Source organism: Cebus imitator, unplaced genomic scaffold (assembly GCF_001604975.1).
Source record: "Cebus imitator isolate Cc_AM_T3 unplaced genomic scaffold, Cebus_imitator-1.0 Scaffold61, whole genome shotgun sequence".
NCBI lineage: Eukaryota > Metazoa > Chordata > Mammalia > Primates > Cebidae > Cebus > Cebus imitator.
Genome location: NW_016107376.1, coordinates 6,520,378 through 6,544,981, shown reverse-complemented (window position 1 = coordinate 6,544,981; position 24,604 = coordinate 6,520,378). Strand labels below are relative to the sequence as shown.

At 43.8% G+C, this 24,604-nt stretch overlaps 1 protein-coding gene across 10 annotated transcripts in view; it reads right to left on the bottom strand.

Moving 5' to 3' along the window:
• The window catches only part of BEND7 (BEN domain containing 7), a 92,319-nt gene that overhangs the window by 44,800 nt on the left and 22,915 nt on the right, over positions 1–24,604 (bottom strand). For all 10 annotated transcript variants that reach the window (XM_037739023.1, XM_017529839.2, XM_017529837.2 and 7 more), the window contains 3 exons: positions 14,509–14,811; positions 10,871–10,993; positions 7,293–7,558 (listed from right to left, as the gene is read on the bottom strand). In XM_037739023.1, the coding sequence (XP_037594951.1) occupies positions 7,293–7,558; positions 10,871–10,993; positions 14,509–14,811 (692 nt within the window). The remainder of the gene's footprint in view (positions 1–7,292; positions 7,559–10,870; positions 10,994–14,508; positions 14,812–24,604) is intronic.

Below are 24,604 nucleotides of genomic sequence, written 5' to 3'. Positions count from 1 at the left end.
AAAAAAAAAAAAAAAAAAAAAAAAAAAGAATAAAATGTAAGACAACTTTTAGGAGATCATGATAGCTAACCATTGAGGGAATATTTCTAACAGGCTATTTTATATAAGGTATTAATAAGTAAGTGACAGTAAGACACATAGCAAGCAACATGTGGTCACTGGTTAAAAGAAGCTCACAAATAATCACACTGGGCATTAACCCCAGATTTTCAATGGCAGATTTTTTTTTTTTTTTTGAGGCGGAGTTTCACTCTTGTTACCCAGGCTGGAGTGCAATGGCGCGATCTCGGCTCACCGCAACCTCTGCCTCCTGGGTTCAGGCAATTCTCCTGCCTCAGCCTCCTAAGTAGCTGGGATTACAGGCACGCGCCACCATGCCCAGCTAATTTTTTGTATTTTTAGTAGACACGGGGTTTCACCACGTTGACCAGGATGGTCTCGATCTCTTGACCTCGTGATTCACCCGCCTTGGCCTCCCAAAGTGCTGGGATTACAGGCATGAGCCACCGAGCCCGGCCTCAATGGCAGATTAATAAATTACACACAATAGTGTGTAGATTCTGTGTATGATATAGGATCCCCTTTGCAGGCACGTGCACAGGACTGTTTGGACAAGGTCATCTGCTGGTGGGGATTTGCGGGTCAGTCTCAGGCTGGCTCAGGACAAAATGCTGAAAGAAAACTATAGACAAAGAGGCAGCATTCTGCTGAACAAAACTAACTGATTTGGGGCTGAAAAGCTTGTAACAGGATTTATAAGAATGCTTAAAGGATGTGAATTTAGTCTATGTACATGCTACTATACACAACGATCTTTTGTTCTTAGTGTTTATTTTGCAGTGTATTAGATTTACTTTGAGGAAAATGTTCTTCGGTTTACGAAATTTTAAAACACAAACTTCCCTCATAACTGATTTAATTTTGCTCATAAATGTGATCTGCTTCTGTCTGATAAAAACTAAATGTTCCAGTAACTAGGTCCGCCCCAGGTGGACATAGCAAGAATCACTGTTATCATTTATTTTCTATTCTTAAATTTTATTTATTTATATTTTTTAGAGACAGGATCTCAATCTAGTGCCGAGGCTCATGTACAGTGGCACGATCATAGCTCACTGCAGCCTCCAACTCTCGGGTTCAAGTGATCCTCTCACTTCAACCTCCCAAGTAGCTTGGGCTACAAGTGTGTGCCCGGTAAATTAAAAAAATTTTTTTTTTTTTTGTAGAGAAAGGGTCTTGCTTTGTTGCCTGGGCTGGTCTTGAATTCCTGGCCTCCAGTGATCCTCCCTCCTCAGCCTCCCAAAGTGCTGGGATTACAGGCATATGCTACCATGCCCAGCCAATTTTTAAAATATATGTATTTATATATTTTGTGTGTGTGGGGGGGTCTCGCTTCGCTGCCCAGGCTGGTCTCAAACTCTTGGCCTCAAGCAATCCTCCTGCCTTGGCCTCCCAAAGTGCTGGGATTATAGGCAGAAGCCAACATGCTTAGCCTGTCAACTATTAAATGCTATGCTGAGAACACGGCCCACGAGGAGGATGGCCACAAGAGCGTGTGGGACTGGACACTCACCGGCATGAATGTTCCTGTCGAGCAGCTCAGAACAGAGGTGGCCTGGGGACATAGCGGGCCTGAACCGTAGTGTGGATGAGGGAGAAGCACGCGTGGGTCCTATGTTGAGGCTCACAGTGGAAGGTGGCTGCCCTCTTTTCATTAAGCAAAAAATGCTCAGCCAAAAGTCCTATCCAAAAGTATGTGTAATTTACAGGAGAGCCTACAGTGAATGTTGAACAGGATAAAAACGACAAGAAGTCATCCAACAGCCAATTCTTCACAGACATTTTTAGTGGACAATATTTTGGTAGGACTAAGCATTTAATTTTAGAAAAGAGAATACTGTTTGGTCCCTTGAAAGTTTCTCCATGTACTTGCATAATGAGACATTCCCATCTTTTAGAGAGGCCTTTGGCTTCTTCCTTCCTCAGGTAATGAATTAATGACTCTGAAGACCAGGGCTTGATTTATGCTGAAGATATTTGAGCCAAAATGTGTAAGAGTCTAACCACTGCAACCTAGCTTCTTCTCTCCGAAGGCCACTGGAATGGTTCCTCCAAGATGTCCACTCTGAGACTCTCCAGGCTCCAGGTAACCTGCCTGCCTGTGCCATAGCTTGCATCCCACACTATCATAATTACTGTTTGTGAATTTTCCTCCATGTGCTCCTTCAAGGGCAGGGACTATTTCATACACTTCAGTATGCCTTGGAAAACAGTGATATAATGAATATTTATTTGCTACTTACTGTATTCCAAGCCCTAGGCTAACACATATTATACAGATTTTTTTCTAATTTGATCTTCACCCTTTGAAATGGCTACTATTATTATCCCCAATTTGCAGATGCAAAACCTATGGCTCAGAGAAGTGAAGTAATTTGATTAAGATTATCCAGCTAATACATGATGAAGAAAGGATCAGAACTCCCACAGCCTGCGCTGGAATTATACTCTCAGGCATACACGGCCTCAATCCCAATGTGTCAATGAGTAAATTTAAAAAATCATTTGTTTGGTTTACATTACATCACCCCAGGGGATCACTGTATTGGACCAAGAAGGTGTTAAGAAAACAGATTTCAAGGCCAGGCACGGTGGCTCATGCCTGTAATCCCAGCACTCTGGGAGTTCAAAGTGGACGGATCACTTGAGGCCAGGAGTTTGAGACCAGCCTGGCCAACATGGTAAAACTCCATCTCTATTAAAAACGCAAAAATTAGCCGGGCGTGGTGGTAGGCGCCTGTAGTCCCAGCTACTTTGGAGGCTGAGGGAGGAGCATGGCTTGAGCCCAGAAGGTGGAGGTTGCAGTGAGCTGCTATCACACCACTGCACTCCTGCCTCGATGACAGAGTGAGACTCTGTCTCAATTTAAAAAAAAAAAGCAGATTTCAGATATAGATATTCTGATGAATATCCACAATTTATCTTCTGTAAACTTTTAAACTGGCATAATCTAGGATTACTAGAGACTATTTATAGTAAGAACAAATAGAAAAACATTTTCTATTATTAAAACATTGTTAAAAACTAGTCTGAGTATTTCGCCAAAGCCGAAAAACAAGAAACAAAAAGAAACAACAAAACAAACTTAGGCCAGGTATATCTGCTCTGAAAACACAAATCAGTACATGCAATCTTGAAAAACAGTGACCATAAGAAGCTCACAACTGTCTTGTCTCAACCTTGGTAGAGTATTGGGTTGTGAACTCATGGATAAAAAACTGAATACTATATTTAAATGTGAAATTTAGTTTGGGGTTTCTGCTTCTGTGCTACTTTCAAAAGAGCCAAATAGTCCTGCCCTAAAAGAGAAATATTTCAGGCTATTCCGTTTCGAAAAACACTATTTGTTCAAGTGTATTTGTTCATTGATAGGTAAGTTTTATTTTAAAATATTTATTCCCATAAAGATACTTAGGTAAGAATGCTAAGGTTAAAAAAAGAACCCTAATAGGCCAGGCATGGTGGCTCACGCCTTATAGTCCCAGCACTTTGGGAGGCCAAGGTGGGCAGATTACTTGAGGTCAGGAGTTCGAGACCAGCCTGGCCAATGTGGTGGAACCCCCTCTCTACTAAAAATACAAAAAAATTGGCTGGGCCTGATGGTGGGCACCTATAATCCCAGCTGCTCAGGAGGCTGAGGTAGGAGAGCTGCTTGAACCCGGGAGGTGGAGGTTGCAGTGAGATGAGATTGTTGCCAGTGTACTCCAGCCTGGGCAACAGAGAGAGATTCCGTCTCAAAAAAATGGAAAAAATGAAAAAAGAAAAAGAACTAATATTTATTGAATGCTTAAAATGAGCCAGATGCTGTTCCCAGTGCTCCGCAAGGATGACGTCATCTAATTCCTCCAATAGGCCAATTCCAGGAGATAAGCACTTGCTACCCCCGTTCTACAGAGAGAGATGGAGAGGGGAGAGGTCAGGCTCACTTGCTCAGGGTCACAAATCTGAGAATCTAACCCAGGCAGCTTGACCTCAGAGCCTGCTCCCTGACCTGTGAAGCTCTCCCCAAGAAACTGCCAAGTACACAGCATCAACAGCAACAGCTGAAACTTTCAGTCTTTCATATGATAATCAGACCCTCAACAGTGACTGGGTGTCCCTCACACACAGGCATTGGGCTAGAATAGGCACCCACCAGTCCTTCCTGCAGCCGACAAGGGCAGATGACAGACCTGGGGTGGCGGACATACTCCACTTTTCTTGGCTGTGTGAACCTGTGCAGGCTGCCCATAGAAAGCAGATAGTAAGTATTATTACTATTAATCATAGTCTGTCTCTGCTCTCGAGAAGCTGGGGTGGAAGGATAGATTATCATGTAAATGATTACCAAACAGTACAGGAAGTTCTATCCAGGAGGATCGTTCAAATCACAGTAGAGCCCTGACGGGGAGTAGGTAGGTACAGAGAGGAGGAAGAGGGAAAACAGTGAACTGCAGTGAAACTGAGAAGGGGGCTCTCCTTAGAGCTAAGTCCTAGACTGCATGCTTCCTAAGATCATTTTGTACATTGAGCTTAATGCAAATGTATGTTTCCTCCTTCACAGGTTAAACAAATAACACTGAGTACCTTTTATGTGCCAGGCACTGCAACAGGATTTTCCCATATACTGTGTCTCATTTGACGCGCACAATACTCTGTCGTTTTGACATTTCGGTTGGTTCCGATTGGAACTTAGTGTTTTTCTGTGTCTGAGTAGGGACTACTGTTACCAGTTTGAAGACAGTGGCTGATCTGCCATGATTGACAACTCCTGTGGGCCCTTACGTTCGTGTTTGTGCCATGGGTATACACACTGGCATTTGGGTGACACTAAGAGTCACAATGCAAACAGGGGAACTCTATACACTGAAAACTCTACATTTACAAAAGCGATAAAGCATGGGTTTCCAGCGTCACTGTCCATCATTTCTAGTGCTAATCTTTCTCCTGTGCTGGAGGTATCTAGCGAACATGTTGAGGATATGAAATTCACTATTCCTTCCATCCAGAGCTGAAAGCCTATGCTGCCCCTGCTCTGCATCTCAGTTAAAGTCCCAGCTGGTAACCCAGTGAGTTTCCCAGACGGGAATCCAGGACTCACTTCCCACTCAGTCTCTGCATCCCTCCTGAGCGGCTCGCCCTGCTCCTCCTTCCAGGCACACTGCTCCTGTCCAGCCCTCCTGATCTCCTGCCTTGCGGGCCGCACACATCTTCCTCCCACTCTCTCCATCGCTCTGTCAGCCACATGCTGTTCCAGCTACGGTTCTACAATACAGGCACAATTCTTCCTTTACTGGAAACTTGCAATGGCCCCCTCCAGCCCACAGGTAAGGCTGAAGGCCTCACCACCGTACACCTAGACTTTTGCACTCTCACTCCACCCTACTTTTACCAATGCCAGCCAGACAGCTGTTCCAGCAACACTGGGCCACTTGCCCAATCCTACTATTTTGCTTTTTGTTTTTATTTTTTTTCTGAGACGGAGTCTCACTGTGTCACCCAGGCTGGAGTGCAGTGGTGTGATCTCGGCTCACTGCAACCTCTGCCTCCTGGGTTCAAGTGGTTCAAGTCTTGAGTAGCTGGGACTATAGGCATGTGTCATCACGTCCGGCTAATTTTTGTATTTTTAGTAGAGATGGGGTTTCACCATGTTGACCAGGTTGGTCTTGAACTCCTGACCTCAGGTGATCCCACCCACCTTGTCCTCCCAAAGTGCTAGTATTACAGGTATAAGCCACTGTGCCCGGCCTCACTCTTCTTTAGAAGCATGTTATTCTTCCAAGACAATCAATAGCTAACCCAGTTTTCATTAGCTGGGTGTGGTGACACACACCTGCAATCCCAGCTACTCAGAAGGCTAAGGTATGAGAATCACTTGAACCCAAGAAGCAGAGGTTGCAGTGAGCCGAGATCACTCCACTACACTCCAGCCTGGGCGGCAGAGCAAGACTCTGTCTCAAAAAAGAAAAAAATTGCTCAGAAAATGTAAGAACTGAATGTGCTTTGTATTGAATTTACCTCTGTTTCCGAGTATGTGATCTACCTGGGGTTTGACTCAGAGCCCTAGCTGCAATAGCAACATGATACCATCGCATGAGCTGACTGGTCCAGGGTAGAACATTATCATCATGAATGATTTTTTTAAATTAAATTTTTAGTCTGGAAGAACTTCTTAACACTTGTAGCATGTGTTTATAGATTTCTTTTTTCAAAAAAAAAAAACAAAAAAAACCCTTAACACTGAGGATTAGGTAAAAGTTCCAACAACTTTCCAATCTAAAAAAGTCACAAGATGATTATTTTTGTCCCCTCCCTTTGTGTAAGACCCAATGTGGATAGACTCTAGCAAACTGTCTTCCCACAATTTCAAAGTGAATACTTTTTAAAAAAATAGCAATTTGTTTCCTATGTAAAGTTTAAAAGATACGGCCAACCTCCAATCCTATACAGGCCTGTGGGAACTCGCAGCAGGATTCTCATCCTATGCAATCGGATAATAACAGATCCCCCATTCTTGTTTATTTTAAGAACTCTCCCAACAAGTTAGTGTTCACAACACAAACATACTTAGAGAAAGACATTGTAAACAGAAATGCAATTGCAAATATAGTGCACTATTAAACAAACTCATTTATGGCCCTATGAATGTAAAATAGCAAGTCGGATGGTTATCTCGGATGTCATGCAACGTTCTGGACTGAGGCAATGTTCTGGCTATGATATTAAATAGAAAAACCTTTGCAAAGCGTTAACCTATCATTACACGGAGTAAATGGCATGGCGCTGCCACCTAATTAGCAGTGTGGCTTGCATCTATAAAATAGAATTAGCACGACTGCTCCTTTTTTATTATTAGTTTGTGTTTCCAGAAAGGTATGACCTTATCTGCATGGTTCTGTTCATTTATGCCCGTCTACAAAAGATCTAATTATATTCTTTTAGGTCTTTACGCTACGGAAATTGAAAACTGCCACTACAAAATTAAAAATGCAAAAGAAATTAGGGAGCAGATTATTTATGCCATCACCCTCCTCCTTTTGGAGGCAAAGACTGGAAACCTGTCTAAATAAATAAGGCATGAAATTTTCAGAAAAGAAAGCTCTAGACAAGAAAAATATTACCAGTCTTCTTTTCTTCTGTCCCACATATATCCTGCAAGTTTCTCTAACTGTCAAAAGGGAAATGTACGAATACTATAAAATTCCTGAAAGTTACATTGCATTAGAGTCAGCAGCCAGAAAATAGCGACTTACATCTGAGGAAGGTGATTCCAGAACAATGCCGAATCCCAGCACGCGGCTCTTCTCCGGGGAGGTGGGCTCAGCCGCCTGGGCAGCAGGTAGCTCAGAGGCCACCGCTGCCTTCCCCTCGGCCTCGGACCCGCTGGGCTTCTGTTTCACAGTAAGAGGTTCCACAGTCTTTGGGGGCACTTTTTTCTTTTTATTTCTCTTTCGTGAGACAGCAGTTCGCTGGGAGCATATAAGGGAAATTGGGGGTTGTTGTCTGTTTTGAGTTCCAACTGCGAATAATAAACAAAAATATGGTACAGGCACATGTGTCTGACTCAGGAAAACTTATCTCCGGTCTATCCATGTGCTCTACAAACTGAAACCGAAACGAGGAAAACTCCAGGATGAAGCTCACCAAATAATTCTCCCACTGGACCTAAACAGTAACAAACGCAAGCTCGGGAGCATTTTAAAGTCCTAAAGGCAGAAACATACTCAGGAGAAAGCTTTACTGCAGATGAACCGTGACAGCGTACTGCTGTTGGGTTCAATCCAGAGAAAGGATCATGAACTGTGAGAAAACACTTGGGCGTATCTTTATAAATCACAGGACATGTTTAAACAAATGAGAACCTCGGAACTTAAATTTAGGTAGAGACGGGCGTGCTTCCCGATAAGCCTATTTCACGACTATTCCCACTGTCATTTGGGTTTAGACTGATCAGGTCCTAATAATCTACAGGTGCCAAAATGGACAAAGATGAAATAGTGATGATCATTTGGGCAAGACTGATCCAAAGTAGTAGTCTGGGATGATTCTGTAATACGGACCCGTAAGCAGGTGGGAAAAGCCTATTAGTTACCTAATTGGGACTAGTGAATCCTTCCTCACCAAATATTCTCCACACAGCAACCACCTCCAGAGCACTCTGCTACCTGGCTTCAGACCAGGCCACTTCCCTAGACCTCAGTTTGGCATACTTGAAGGAGCAATATCATTCTGTGCAAGTCAAACAAATTAGTGAAATCTAGAAACAGTTCCAAAGACAAAAAGCATAGTACCTGCACAGGGACCAAGTATTCACACTGAATCTATACTTAAGGAAATCCAGGATGGCAAATTACAGTTGTCACAGGTGCACTCTGAGAAGTAATGTTTGCTAACCATTCAAAAATACTCTCTTGGAAAGTGTAATTGGGAAACATGGCATCACTGTTTAAATCCTCAAATATTAATATGGCTTCCTAAACATGACTACAGGATGTCCCAGCTTTTCAACAGAAATCATCCTATAAAACAAGTGAAACCTAAGGTCTTTACAGGCACATACATGGATCACTTCCTCTTACCTCCTATCATCTGAAAATAAAGAATATTTACACTTTGATCCTAATATTTTTGTCTCCAAATTTGAAAGAAATTCATAAATATTAGAAACAAGCTAACTGCACTATGGAAAAGCACAGAAGTTTTTAAACCAGTCATCATCTAGCTCACTGCTTCTCCACCTTGGCTGTACATCAGAATCACTCGAGTTTGAAAACACTGAGACGCCTCAGCCCCAGCCCAGACTAAGGGAACTGACACTTCCAGGCGTGCAGCCTGGGAATAGGTATTGTCTGAAAGCTCTTCCAGAAATTCTACTGTGCGGCCAGAGTTGGGAACTTCTCTTTGCTTTTTCTGCATTCAACCTCAAGGCTGGGTCTGCACCCCTAAAATCAAAGGGACCACGAATAATGATGGTCTAGGCCCCAGGCCTTGCTAAGCCTCATGATCCTAAATTAAAAATGACAATGCTTTGGTTTAAGAAACACGGGGACTATCTCAGGTTTTCTTCTCCTTTCACAAATCTAGGCACAGCCCAAGTACCTGGCATCCAGACCTTACCTCTAGGTCTTATTCCTTGTCTTCTTAAAAGAAAGGTGAAACTTTCTAAATGTAATTTAAATCTAAGTCTTCAGGCATTAAACCCTTAAGTAAATCTACCCACATGACACAAATTTTTTAGGTTTAAGAAAATTAAAGGAGAGTAATTTATTCAGTTTATCCTTTGTGCCATCCTACAGCTTTGGAATCGTTTACCTCCCTAATCTGCAAAGGTTCAGAAAAGAAAACACAGCGACAAAGTGGCATTTACTTAATAGATTCTAAAAAGGCTTCCGTCAAGGATTTAAATGGTTGCAATTTGTAGCTTGCCATTTCAGTAGTAAGGAGCTTAAGTGACAAAATAAATCATTACAATTTCATATGCATATTTTCTTAAGTGCTAACAAATTCCCCCTCGGAGAAAAGAATCCGAACATCATAAAGTAACCTTTCTTTCTGAGCTCCTTATTTAGGAGACGTTAACCTCTGCCAGGTTAATAAGAACACAGATTATCATGGTGGAGCAGGGTCAGTCCAATGCATATTGACCTGAGCAAAAGGCTTCCTTGGGGTAAAACCAAATTCAGTGCTTAAAAAGATGCTGTTTTTCAGAAAGTAGCTCATCCTGCTTCAATGTGATCTTGGATGATTGATATATCTAAGTATTAAGCTTTTTCTACCAAAACCAAATAATTTTTATAATTAAAAAAATTTTTTTTTAAGTTTTGCAATTTTTTCTATCAAAAATTGTACTCGAATTCACTAAATGGCATCCTGAACAGCTTCTGAGGAGCGACCTCCCTGAATGCCCTTCCGATGAAAGGGCAGGAAAGCCAGTCACGACATGGCTAAGATCAAGGGGTGATTTCCCTTGACAAGAGGGAAAACTTAATAAAATGATTTATTTCTTGTATCTGGGACAAAAACAATTCTGTTTTCCCTCAATTGTGAAGATCAGAAAATACAGCTGCTATAATGAAGACCCAGACTTACAGGCTTCTATAGAACGCTCCATGGACTTGAAGACGACACTAATAAAACAGCTTAGGCTCGCACCATGCCTTAGAAAGTTCATTTACATCTACTACATCATTCTATTTTGACAACAACCCTATGAATTAGACACAAATTCTCCATTTACAGAGGAGAAACAGGAAGCTCAGACACATCACACAGCTCTAAGAGCAGAAAGTGGCGTCCAATCCCAAACCACAAATCCACTGCTCTTCCGTTCCGCAACTTGCCTGACAGCACTGAAAATAAAAAGAGAAGTCACAGAAACAATGAGGACAGAGTGGGAGGGTCTCTGAGCTTCCGAACGGCATCCTGAACGGGAGAGAGAAAAGCCACAGAGTGCAGCCTGGGGCTCAACATTTCTTATCTGCTTATGTGCTTGAACACTGAAGCCCATGCTTCCTAGAGGGCTCCTCCATATACAATTGTTCCCAAATTTAATTAACTGACATTTGTGAAGTACCAGGAGATCATGGAATGCAGTCTATCAAGCACATACACATAATTATATGAGCTGTATCAGCAGCAAGACAAAATATGTTTGATTTGCTAAAGGAAAAATGGATTGCAGAGAAAGCGGAAAAAACAGATACTTGAAAAGGCACAGCAAGCCAGCAAGGTGAGGAGGAGGCTTTAATAAAAGCACAATGAACATTCCAACAGAAGATGTCAGATATGCATTAAAAATCAAAGGACTCATTCTGAGGCCCGATCCTTGTACCTGCTTGAATTTGCATTAATTTCCTCATGGTCTTGAGTTCTTGCAGAATGGCCTGCAACGTTGACTGGCAGTTACAAGTACAGCAGTTTGATCCAACTGATGAATTCACCACTGGAAGTTCTCCTGAGCATGAAAGAGAAGAATGACATACTCCAAACAAACAAACAAAAAAATCATAAAGAGGTGGGGAGAAAAAAGAAGTATCTTGGCAGGATTTTGAAGCATGTGCAATTACGATGAAGCTGTGACTAAGGGAAACGGACCCGCTAATTATCACAGCCTAAATCTGGGGGTCTGACTTTATCTAATTATCCCGGCTCCCATACTGTAAGATGCGTGCTGTGGTGCAGTGCAGGAACCCACATGCACACACACACACACACACACACAGTGAGTGGCCACAGCAGGCCTCCCTATTGTCAGAGCCGTCCATCTCCAACAATGACACCTCAAAACTCACTCTAAACACACTCACACTAGCTCACACAGAAAACAAACCCTGACAACAGCCCTGCAAAAAATATTTGGTAGCTGTGCGTAAGAGTTCATATTAGGAATTGTGTTCTATTGAAAATAGTTTTGATATTAAGCACACTATTTCAAAAACAAAGACCTGTGCACACACGGAAAGTTTCAGAATCCTCTCTGGGTGTGGCGTTTGGGGTGGGGAAGGACAGAGAGTAGGGATGGGAGGGTATATTTGAATTGGATGGGTTCGAGGGTATTGGCAGGCTGGCTGGCTTTTCTTCAATGTAATAAATAAAACCCTCCTACCTCTTTTCTCCATTCCTCTTTCTTATCTTCCCCTCACCACAGCCTCTTTTTCACTGTTTACATTGAATGCCTTTTCCAGCCAGGTACCGTGGCTCATGCCTGCAATCCCAGCACTTTGGGAAGCCGAGGTGGGCGGATCACCTGAGGTCAGGAGTTCGAGACCAGCCTGACCAACATGGCGAATCCCTGTCTCTACTAAAAATACAAAAATTAGCTGGGCATGCTGGTGGGCGCCTATAATCCCAACTACTTGGGAGGCTGAGGCAGGAGAATCACTTGAACCCGGGAAGCGGAGGTTGTGGTGAACCAAGATCGTGCCATTGCACTCCGGTCTGGGTGACAGAGTGAGACTCCGTCTCAAAAAAAAAAAAAAAAAAAGTAATGCCTTTTCCTTAGTAAACCTATCTTACTCTGTTTCCCTTATAGGTAAGCAAGTATCTTCTACTGTCCTTAGAATGAAATAGGACATTGGGAAATTGCTCTTACACTGGGTTCCCTCCAGCACCTGTTCACCCTGACCACCATAAGTGGAGCAGCTTACAGACTCCCAGCACTTATATTTTCTCAGAGGGGAGCAAGGTAAGTTCTACGGTTTTGTTCCAATTATATGTTTAATTATACTTTATATACCTTACATCCTGTAATACGCATTATTTGGGAATACTATAGAAAAATTCACCAGAGCAAAACGATGAAATACTTCAAGATAATTTAGTGATCATAGTAGTCCAATTATTTACATTCAAAATTGTAGCAAAGCTGTAATGTTACAGTGTTAAAACTGCAAATAATCCCAATGAAATACCAAAGTAGTCACAGTTATACATAATATATTCTTTTCTTTCTTTTTTAATTAATTAATTTATTTTTTTGAGGCAGGGTCTTGCATTAGGCTCTAGGGCAGTGGCACGATCTTGGTTCACTGTAACCTCCACCACCCAAGCTCAGGTGATTCTCCTGCCTGAGCCTCCCAAGTAGCTGGGACTACAGGCGTGCGTCACCACACCCAGCTCATTTTTGTATTTTTTAGTAGAAATAGGGTTTTGCCATGTTGGCCAGGCTGGTCCGAGCAATCCAGTCATCTTGGCCTCCCAAAGTGTTAGAACTACAGGCATGAGCCGACACTCCTGGCCATGTTTCTATTGAAAGCATAAAATCAGTATCTATTTTCAAACTGATTTGGGGGAATTTATGTTTGTAACTTTTACTAACTTGACTAATACCTTCAAAGCAAATCCACGGTCCTTGATATATACTGGGAAATAGAACACTGTTTACTTAAAACTTGCCAATGTGGGGTTTATTAACTTCATACATACCTAAGGGTATTTTATGTCTCTTATTCTCTCTTCCATCATAGTAGAGTTGGGACGGTCTTAAAAAATATTTCTAGTCACTATTCTAAGTACCATCTTTATCATTTTTAGAGGACAAAACCAACCCTTTTCAGCTTGTTATAAATCATTTTTTAATTTTAAAGAGAGCTGACTTTTTATTTTTATAGAGGAGTCTTTAAAGAGCCATGTCCCTCTAACCTGGACACATGCCAGCATGGGAACTTTGATACTGGCTTATGCAATATTGAGAGGAGGAGAAGACACCCACACATCTTTGGGGTCCTTCGCTGTCTCACCAATGTCTGAGGATGGCTTTTCATGCATCTGAACCACAAACTGTGTTTAAATAAAGAAACCAAAACAGTTCTCTTTTTCTTGAAGGATATTGTGAATTAAAATGAAAATGAAAATGTATGAAAAAAAATCCTTAACTTCTTAAGGAAGCTGAAAATGCTTTCTTACCTTTCTCTTGTTCTCTTTGTGAAAACTATAGATCTGCACATCTCTACACTGTTTACAGAACAAGTATTATAGCATCCAATGTGGTTGGCTAGAAAACTAATATGACCACAGAAAGCATCAGGTTTTTTCCTTAAGCTTTGAAAAGAAAAACTGTCGTTTGATTCTTTTCTTAACAATTAGGAAACTTAAATTAAGAAAATTTTACTTTAAAGGAATACTTTCCATTGCTAATGAAGCATGTTATAAAATATGGATCACTGGGTCCAGTACTGACATGGGATGCTGGGTTATCAGCCCCTGCTTTATCTGGGACTCTTCTGATAATGGGGAAGGCGAAGGAGTAAATGAGAGGATATGTCAGTAATACACCATAGGACCAGGAAGCTTCTTTTAGTGACAATGGCCAGCTCTTTTTGCCCTAATGTTCAGTTTTTTTTTTTTGTGACGGTAATATCTGTATATAGGCAAAAAATAATCTCTTTAATTTTTTTTATTTTTATTTTTTGAGATGAAGTTCCACTCTTGTTGCTCAGGCAGGAGTGCAATGGTGGGATCTCAGCTCTCCGCAACCTCTGCCTCCCAGGTTCAAGCAATTCTCCTGCCTCAGCCTCCCACGTAGTTGGGATTACAGGTGCGCACCACCACGCCCGGCTAATTTTTTGCGTGTTTTTAGTAGAGGCGGGGTTTTCACCACGTTGGCCAGGCAGGTCTCGAACTCCTGACCTCAGGTGAACCGCCCACCTTGGCCTCCCAAAGTGTTGGGATTACAGGTGTGAGCCACTGCGCCTGGCCCACTTTCACTTCTTAAAGGGCTAAAAGCTCTACCAGGAAATCTTCACTTATAATATAGAACCCCCATCTTTCCTAATTCTCGATTTTGTTTTTTTTAATACTCTCTGGTATTGTCCTTTGTGTCTCCCTGCCTTTTATAGTAACTCTGTGAAGGCAGGTAATTATGGGAGGGTTTAATAAATTGAACTCAAATAACACAATGAATATTTAGAAATAAAACACAACAGTACAAATCCCCATGAGAGCCTTCTGAATGTTTGTTGACAACCGTACCGTTGGAGCTTGCAGCAGGGTGGGGCTGGCTTTGGAAGGTTCTAGAACGGGTGCCATAGTGCCCTGAGAACTGTCCACTCTGGGGCGGTAGCTCATTCCACACACCACGTGAAGACGGATGGAGGCTCTGCGGGGCCTCAGCAGAGGAGTTCAGACGCGGAGGCCAGACTAAATCCAGGTCCTGGGGCTCCTCTTTTAACTTCTCTCCTTCTTTGCCAACTCGCTGATATATCCGCCCGGTGCTGTCATTCAGCAGTCTTCTCATCCCTGTAATTTGCTTTTTTATTTCCATGCTTTCATCTCCTAATGGAAACAGGGCCAAAGTTAGCATTCTAAATTAGTGAAAGAGAAAAACCGTTCACTAACCAAAAAGAAGAGAAAGGAAAAGACAACCCTTCTTTGGAAATGGGAAAGATGACTGATTCTATAAACTTAATCTGTAAAACGCAAAGGCAGGAGAACTGGCTACAGTCTGAAAAAACCATCCGATTCCTACCGCATCTCATTTTAAGCTCTTTCTGCAAGTCTCTTACAATAAAAGAGGTTTCTTGAGAGTGTGTCATCGGCAACAAACAGGAAATCCCCTCTTTGGAAGCATTTTCTGAGTGAGAAGGTCATGAGGAAACGGGCTGAGACAAGGTCAAGGATAGGACTGGACCGCAGAAGCCCTCCGTCCTGATGTGCCATAGCCACCTGCGAGGAACGGGCAGGTCACTAACGCGCTCTGCTCACTGTCTGTCAGCTTCGGCAGGCGGGGCGAGGGCAAGGAAGAAAGCCTGGACTGGCAGAGACGCCGGGCATCACTACTGACACAACATCCTCCAGGATGATACGCTGCTGCTGGAGACATCGCCTTCAGAGAGGAGGGCCGAGGAGACAGGGGGCGCCGAGTGGCAGCGTGGCAAGCGAGCGGGGCTTTGTTTTTCTGGCACCCTGACTCCCATCACATCAGCCCTGGTGATGACTGAGGGGCCCCTGCCACTTGAGGTCACTGGCTGTACCAGCATGGGAAGGGCGGCAATGCAGCTTCCCCACTCTGCCCTCCTCCCACACCAAACCCACTGCCACCTCCCCCCTGCAGTGTCACTGCGTGCAAAAGGTCACGGGCCACTTTGAAATCCCACCTCACCTACACTGACGTTTTTGTTGTTGTTGTTGTTGTTGAGACAGAGTCTTACTCTGTCGCCCAGGCTGGAGTGCAGTGCCTCAATCTCAGCTCACTGCAACCTCTGTCTCCCAGGTTCAAGCGATTCTCTTGCCTCAGATGCCAGAGTAGCTGGGACTACAAGGTACACGCCACCATGCCCAGCTAATTTTTGTATTTTTAGTAAGACAGGGTTTCACTGTGTCAGCCAGGCTGGTCTTGATCCCCTAGCCTTGTGATCCGCTGCCTCGGCATCCCGAAGTGTTGGGATTACAGGTGTGAGCCAGTGTGCCTGGCCTGACTTGTTTTTTTAAGATTTTTCTCCCCCTCAGGAAATTTTTCTTAAACTAAAGAACTTCTATACTGCACTAAAGAGTACTTAATAAATATTACTTGAGGTTATCTATAATATTGTACAGATAGAAAATATTTTCCATCAATAATAATATCAGAGGATGCTGATATCTATTGGGAGCTCCTTCAAACATACTATCTTCTTAAACTGTGCATCTGCCAGTTTAAGATGAAGTGTTCTTCATAAAGATGAAGTTCTTCATAAAGAAGAAGAGAAATGGACTTTTTTCCCCCCTCAAACCCAGAAGATAAAATCTTAGGCCACTGCCAGCCATGGTGGCTCACACCTGTAATCTCAGCACTTTAGGAGGCTGAGATTGGCAGATCACTTGAGCTCAGGAGTTTGAGACCAGCCCGGGCAATACGAAGAAACCTCGTCTCTACAAAAAGTACAAAAGGTAGCCCAGCGTGGTGGTATGTGCCTGTGGTCCCAGCTACTTAGAGGCTGAGGCGGAAGGATTGTGTGAACCCTGAGGCGGAGGTTGCAATGAGCTGAGATCATGCCACTGCACTCCAGCCTGGGTGACAGAGGCCAACCCTGTCTCAAAAAAAAAAAAAAAAAAAATCGTAGGCCAAGGTATGTGTGTGTGTGTAAACTTTCATGCAGTTACCCTACTAAATGCTTGAAATTTAAACTGTAAGAAAAAGACTGGCTGGGTGCTGTGGCTCACACTTGTAATCTCAACACTTTGGGAGGCCGAGGCGGGCAGATCATGAGCTTAAGTGATCAAGACCCTCCCAGCCAACATAGTGAAACCCCATCTCTACTAAAAATACAAAAATTAGGTGCATGTGGTGGTGCACACCTGTAGACCCAGCTTCTTGGGAGGCTGAGGCAGGAGAATCGCTTGAACCTGGGAGGGGGAGGTTGCAGTGAGCCGAGATCACACCACTGCACTCCAGCTCCATCTCAAAAAAAAGAAAAAGGAAAAAAGAACTAACAGCATCTGTTAAGAAAAATACAGCTCCTACAAATAAATACAGCACGTTCAATATAATATGCACTCGGATCACATAAGCCAGGTTTCTCTGTAGAACTGGGAACTGCACATAACCCAGCCACTTGGTGTTGTGCAGTTAGATATTTCGCTTATTAATATATGTGTTATGTTACTAAATAGGGAAGTTTATTTTGAATTTGTTGTTCACTATTTTGAAATAAATATCTTCAGTTTTAAAAAATGGTACTAAAAACATGACAGAGTATATTAATTCTGTCTAATTGAACATGGGTGCACACAGAAATAACACAGATTTCCAAATTTACAATATTGCTGTGTGTTGCTGGCATATGCGTGTGAGGAGAAATACTCTAATTTGTAATAAAACTATCTCTACTTCAAACCCCTGTGAAAACTGCAATATGTAAACAATAAATCATATTCCAGATTTTATGAGAATGAATGACCAAGCGAGATTTAAATAGGGCAGAGTCAGCAAAATGTACTACTTTCTTAAAGAAGCTATGGCACAGGGTGTGTCGGGAAAAGCCCTCAGAGGAATCCTGAAAGATAAACCCACAGGCAAATGGGGTATTAATTTCAGCATCCAGACACATACATTCCCGGCTAGTTAACATCACAATTCAAGCAAGAGGAGGTATCTTTCCTGTGCGGTTTCTACCCACAGCCCTCCCCATCAGGCCAGGAGTGCCTGCATTAACGGCCGTGCAGAGACTGGCCTTTGCTGGCACAGGTTGGTGGCTGCCTCCCCCAAATCCAGACTCCCTGAAAAGAATGGCCACGGCTAGGCACAGTGGCTCATGCCTGTAATTTCAGCACTTTGGGAGGCTGAGGTGGGCGGATCACCTGAGGTCACATGGTCGAGACCAGCCAGGCTAATATGGTGAAACCCCATTTCTACTAAAAATACAAAAATTAGCCAGGCATGGTGGCACATGCCTGTAATCCCAGCTACTTGGGAGGCTGAGACAGGAGAATTGCTTGAACCCGGGAGGCAGAGGTTGCAGTGAGCCGAGATCATGCCATTGAACTCCAGCTTGGGCAACGAGAGTGAAACTTTGTCTCAAAGTAATAATAATAATAATAATAATAAATAATAATAATAAAAGAAAGAAAGAAAGAAAAGAGAGGCAACAGCCAGGCCAAACGGGGTAGATGCCCGCCCCGGCTCTCGAGTCCGTGCCGGCTTGCTTCTTCACGCGAACCCACACATCACAGAAGAAGGTATGTGTCTTCTGTCAAAGGTCCTGCCTCTGCTCTGTACATAGAATGCTAGTATACAGGGCTACCATTAAGAAAAGGAAGGTGTCAGAAGGATTCTGGAACCTTCTGAGGGCAAATCTGCTTTGTCATGACCTCAGTTTCAGAGTTCCGAAACTTATGCCTTTGAAAAGTTTGTGGCTGAAAATACAACTGGAGTTTTGCATAACTTTATATCTTCATTTTGAAAACCAGCATCCTCAGCTGCAGGTGGCGATGGGGGAGGAAGGTGGCAGGTATGAGGGGTTCTGGCGGTAGGCTGCCCTTGCGGTGTGCAGAAACATGCCTCCCAAAGGCAAAACAAAACAAAACAAATACACAAAAAACCAGGACGTCGGGAAACTGAGGAGGAAGAAACGGTGCTGAGAGGAAGAGGGCAGAAGGCCAGAAGCAGGGCCGTGCTCAGAGGAAGTATGCTCACGGCCTAGCTCACTGTGGCACGTTTTCAAGGATGAAACACAGGGCCGGGCGCAGTGGCTCACGCCTGTAATCTCAGCACCTTGGGAGGCCGAGGCGGGAGGATCACCTGAGGTCAGGAGTTCAAGACCAGCCTGGCCAACATGGTGAAACCCCATCTCTACTAAAAATACAAAAATTATCTGGGTGTGGTGACAAGCCTGTAGTCCCAGCTACTCAGGAGGCTGAGACAGAAGAATCACTTGAACACAGGAGGCGGAGGTTACAGCGAGCTGAGATTGCGCCACTGTACTCCAGCCTGGCGACAGAGTGAGACTCAGTCTCAAAATAAATAAATAAATAAATAAATAGGTAACAAAAAAGGATGGAATATGGCAAACTGCAGAAGTCTGTGCTGAGAGGTGGCAGGGAAGGCTGAAGAAGGGCAGGGTGGGAAAAGCTTCTTAGGAGAGATGACGGTACGTTCAGGAATGGTCTCTGGGGTTTAAGGAGTCACACACTCTTCACCCAAAGCAGCAGGAGCAGCTAAGCAGGTCACCCCTGCAGCTGCTGCCTAGGAGGAGGGAGTTCTGGGGCTCCATTCCGCAGTGGGGAATGATGAATGACAGGCTTTGGCAGACAGGAAGAAAGAGGTTTCCTTGCACATTTGGGGCAGATGGGGCAGAGGATCAGAAACGAGGCCTGAAGACTCAAAGTGCCAATGACAAAAAAGCTGAGTCAACCTAAATAAACTGGGGACAGTGGGTGCCGAGAGCAGACTGGCAGGCCGAGCGGTAGAAGCTTGGTTGGTGCGGCGCAGTGCCAGCGAGGAACAGGACAGGCTGGGCTGCTATTACATCCCACACTGGACTCACCTCCTAACTAGACCCACTTGCTACTAGATGCCAGACAGGCCACTGAATATTCTCTGGTTTCCTAAATCCTAAATCAAAGGTCTGAACCATAACCCGAAGAGTACACAGTAGTCCAGCAGGGACACAGGATTTTCATGGTCACCAAAGTGTTAACCAAGCATTTCGTGGCTCTAGAAGTCACATGCATCCTTTTCAGGAGATGGACTTCTATCATAGTGGAACCTAACTTCTTTGGTTAAAAACAAAAATGGTGAAAAGTATACAGGAGATTAAGATTGGAAGCATTCATTGACTTCTATTGGTCTTTCTGGTTATAGTCAATGACTTCTCCATGTATAGATACCAGGAAAAGGAAGCTCTTTAGAGCAATGAGCTCTCAGCGAAACAGGATGCTATAAGGAAACCTGTACGTTCTTCCTAATTTCTTTCGAAGAGGCTGAATCCTCTTAAGAAAAATGAACGAAAAGAACTCTTACTAAAATGGATCCATGCCACATGACTACCCGGCTGGTAGCCTGAAATCCTGCGGAGAGTTCAGTAACTACGCTTCTTAGACAAGATCTAGTAAGACCACATGCGGGATTCTCCCCTCATTGAATTTCAGGACTCCACGGGATCACGTTCCTCTACACAAAGAATTTATGACACAAAGTCTTGCAGGATCTGCTAAGTATGAGGGCAACACAGAAGTCACCACACCAGGTGTCCCTCAACGTAGCTAGGAGAGAAGGAGCCACCACATGGAACATGATTATTCGCAGGTAATCATGACAAAAGATGGTAGGAAACAGAGGGAGGGCAGCAAACGCTCATGATTTTATGTGGCCTTGGCATCCATTTTAAATGTAAGTGGGAGTTTCATTCCAGAAGCAAGCCTCTGTCACCTTGACAGTTTCCAGTTCTATTCACTGCACCCCCAGTTCCTCAACGTGGTCGATGCAGACATCTGCTTTACACAGCTGCTGCCTGGTGACCACCTCTCTATAGGATAACTAGAGGTGGCCTGCTGCCCTTGCACTCCATGGGGACTGTGAAGATATGCCACAGTGACCCTCTCTCAGTCCCTGCGTGGCCTCCTGCGACCCCTGCCTGCTTGCTTTCAGTCCATCAACTACAGCTCCCTACAGGAAACCTGTGTCTAACACTCTGAACCCAATAAAGGTAACTGGCCACGGGTTCCTCTCTCCCCTGCCTGTGCGCCTGGCCTGTGTGTGTGTGGCCTCCAGGGGTGCGCTATATCCCCCGGGGTCTGCAAGTACGAAAACTTCTTAAACCCTCACACTGGGCTTGTGTCATTAGAGGCCCACAATGTGACCCCTGTCTGGGAGCCTGCCCCAAAGGGACCCGTGCTTGTGGATCTCTTGCTGGTGCTTGTCGGGGACTCTTGTGGCTGCTGGGGACAATGCTATCAGTTAAATTAATAATGAAACTCAAGGAACTCCATCCAAAACAGAGCAGCTGCACATGTGCCCATCTATGTGCCTCCTTATTAGGAAAATTCCTGGTAACAGTCACCCTATCTCTGCCCTACTAATGTCCCAGTGCTGATGCACAGTAGGCATTCCATAAACCTTTCTTAAGTAATTGAAAGAAGCCAGCTCATTAAAAACAGAACGAAGTCCAGAGAGCAACACTAAGGTAGTAAACAAATAACAGGAAAGAATGAAAATGTACCAGAAATAAATTGTTTGACAAATATTTACCAAGTACCTCTTAGGCTCCAGAGATACCATGGAAAGGTGCCCCCAACTCCTCTGCAAATCTCTGAACTTCTCTTACCCAAATTCCTTTATATTGATTTCTTGCTCACAACAATGGTCCTAGTTTTCCTGGCCCACTGACCCCTGCCTCTTTTAGCTGTGTGCCCTAGAACTCTGCTTGGCAACCTGCCCTCCTGGTTGCAGATGGCATGCTCTCTTACTTGATGCAGCTAGACCCGCCTCTTCCGCATGGATCCTGCCTTCCCGGTGGCCCCCACATGAAAATGATTCATTCTCCCTTCCCTTGAGGCTGCGGTGGAGACTTGGCAGCTCTTGCTTCTCTTGCTCCCTGAAACACTGCTCTTCTAGCCCCTGGCAGAAGTTCACAGAGGTGTACTACCTTGCACCCCTCTTCCCAAGCAGCAGTTCTACAAGCCAGGAGTTTAAGATTCAAAGGAGATGAGGCAGGCAACGGAGCTGGACACATAGTAAGGCTACCCCACTAGGACACCATGTGTAGGGTGAACTGGAAGAACTGTACACTGGAGCCAATGGGTTACTTCATATTCAGGTCTCTTTTCATATAAGGATAGCAAATAATCAGATATATCCTTTAGAAAAACAATTCTGGCAAAATTATGGTGAAACTGGTATGGCGTAGAGGACCCCATTAGAATGTTATCATGGAGGCCTCTATAAATGGTGACGTAAGTCTACCAGGATTTTTGTGCTGGAAATGGAGAGAGATGGAGAGAGAAACACTGAAGAATTTTAATCAAATGGGCTCGAGGATTAGCTGGATTTGCAGAGGGTGGGAAGAATCCATGAATAATAACCCCAAGGTTTCCAGCTCGGGTCACTGAATAGATACAAACACCAGTAGGAGGACTGGAAAAAGACAGTTGCAGGGGAGTGGAGATATGAAGCCTACTTTTGATGAAGAAAATTTGGATAATATGCAGGCAATGGCAAATGCAGCTACAGGAGCATGGGGGTGAGCACGAAGCCACACTTCAGTTCTATCCATTGGTAGGCTGGCCCCTCTGCATTGAGTAAGCCCCTGGTGGTCACGGATAATTTGGGGGGTGGTGGAGGACAACTTATAAGGGGATACTAGATTTTCTACTAATCTAGCACATAGAGAACTCAAAACATTCATTTATTACTAAATTTTTTTTTTTTAATGACTGCATATGGTCATATGGTTCCAAGCTGGTAAAGTGAGTCAAACCTATCCCTCCTGAATTCCCAACCCCTGAGCCAAGTAGCTGTCCTCTTGATCAGAACCGATTGACTCGCTCTCCCTGCACCAGTGTCAAACCCATCATTCAGTGCCATGCTCGGTGACTTACCTGAGCAGAAAGGACTGACGGTGTCTGAAAGAAGTGGGGTCCAACCCTACCGCTACCTACACTCAGTATTACACCATCATGTCCTGTTTTGTCCTAGTTAAGAGGCCCTTGAGAAACTTGAGATAATGAAAAAGCCAACTGAACAGATGAAAGGAACAAGGAAAGATGAGGAAGGGTTGGGTCTTTCACTAATAAATAAATGGCTGCTTAGTGGCTTAATTATCTCTAAATATACTATGGAGTATTATGAGTGGGACATTGTTCTTTATCAACAAGAGAAACAATGAACTGAAAATGTAGCTTCTAGCCTGGAGGTTAGGCCACAGATGCGCTCAAGGAGCTGGCCTTTCCAGTTCAGAAATAGCAGAAACAGTGCAGAAGCATCTGCCAGAGAGGTGGCAATGAGGATGCTTCCCTGTGGTAATAAAAAAGTTCTGCAGGTGGAGGCACAACACTGTGAACATATTTTGAAGCAAAATGCTTCCAACTCTTTGCATTTTTGGGGGGTGGGGGTGTAACAGCATGTTAAAGAGAAAAAGTTGAGTTTATCAGTGAGAAATAATAAGATGACCAGGATAATACTATATGGTCCAAAATATTTCCTCGGAAAAACTCGTAGAGGTTGGTATGGAGCCTTGCTGTGGATAGACTGGTGGGCAGCCTGTCAAATGGGAGACAGGTGGGAGCGTGGGGCTAGGGCCTTCAGGCCTGCGGGCAGCTCTCCACTCAACCTCCACTAGTGAGATGAAAGAAAAGGAATCTGAAGCGGACGCTGTGCATCCAGGACCTGAAACTGGCACCTCATTCCAGACCCCATTAATGTGCAGATGCTATCAAGGTCCCAACTGGCAGCCTGCAGGGACCACAGCCATATTTATGAGGGACACACAAGACTGGGAGTCGAACTCAGCAACAAACGCTGTGAAAAGCATCAGTCTATGGAACAGGGCAACGGTTTTCCAAACAAGCCCTTTTTTTTTTCCAAGTGCAATCTAAAGTGGAACCCCAATAAATAAAGAAGAGCAAAGCTCTGCTGACGAGACTGCACCAGAACCGGGTTCCTGAAGCCGCCCTGGGAGGACGCTCCAGAACTCCAAGGGTTCCACACCTCATAGTCTGAATGCCATGGAAAAGGAAAGGCCAAAGAGTGGCTACAGAATCGTTTAATTGGTTGAATCAAATACTATGAAAAGGAGCACCTAGACACAAATACATCTCCACATGCCTGAGGACCCTGTTCAGCAGAGAATGACAGGTAGAAAATAATTAAGCAACCCAGTGTATACATGGCATTTACATTTAAAGGACAGCTAAGATCCTTTCAAATCTGTTGCGATACTATCGGGTTCACTCATCCACTTAATAAATATTTATTGTACTACTACTAAATATGAGACCCAATGTGACCAAAAAAAAAGAAAATAAATATGATACACAGTCTCTTCCCTTCAGGAGTTTATAGCCTAGTATGGGAGACAAAGGAGTGTGTACACAGTTCTAAGAGGATAATGGGACTCTTGTGATGCATGGGCAGGCGTAAGAAGCGCGGGGTCAGCCACAGCCGGGGGCAGGAGCGCTCTGTAATCACTGCTGGAGATGTGAGGCCAGGACAGGCACCAAGGGGGAACGCCGTGGGTCCTGGCGGGGAAAATAAGCACTGAAAGCCAAAAAGGCACAAAGGGCTTGAGACGGGTATTTAGGGTCCAAAAGAGCAAAGAAATACCAGGAAATGAGGCAAGAAACAGCTGTGCAAAATGAGCTACCAAACGGCTTCTCACACTTTGCTCTCAAACACCACCAAAAGCCAAAGGAGAGTAAGTAATCTATGAGAAGTTTGCGGGCAGAGTCCTAGGAGGGAAATAAGGAACAAACCATTTTCTTAGACGTCCTCAATGTTTTCTTTTAAAAAGTGAAGGCAAGTATTGTCCTATATGCTCCTTGTTTTTACATTTCATTTTATTTTATTTTTTTATTTTATTTTTTTTTTTTTGTTTTTTTTTTTTTTTTTTTTTTTTTTTTTTTTTTTTTTTTTTTTTTTTTTTTTTTTTTTTTT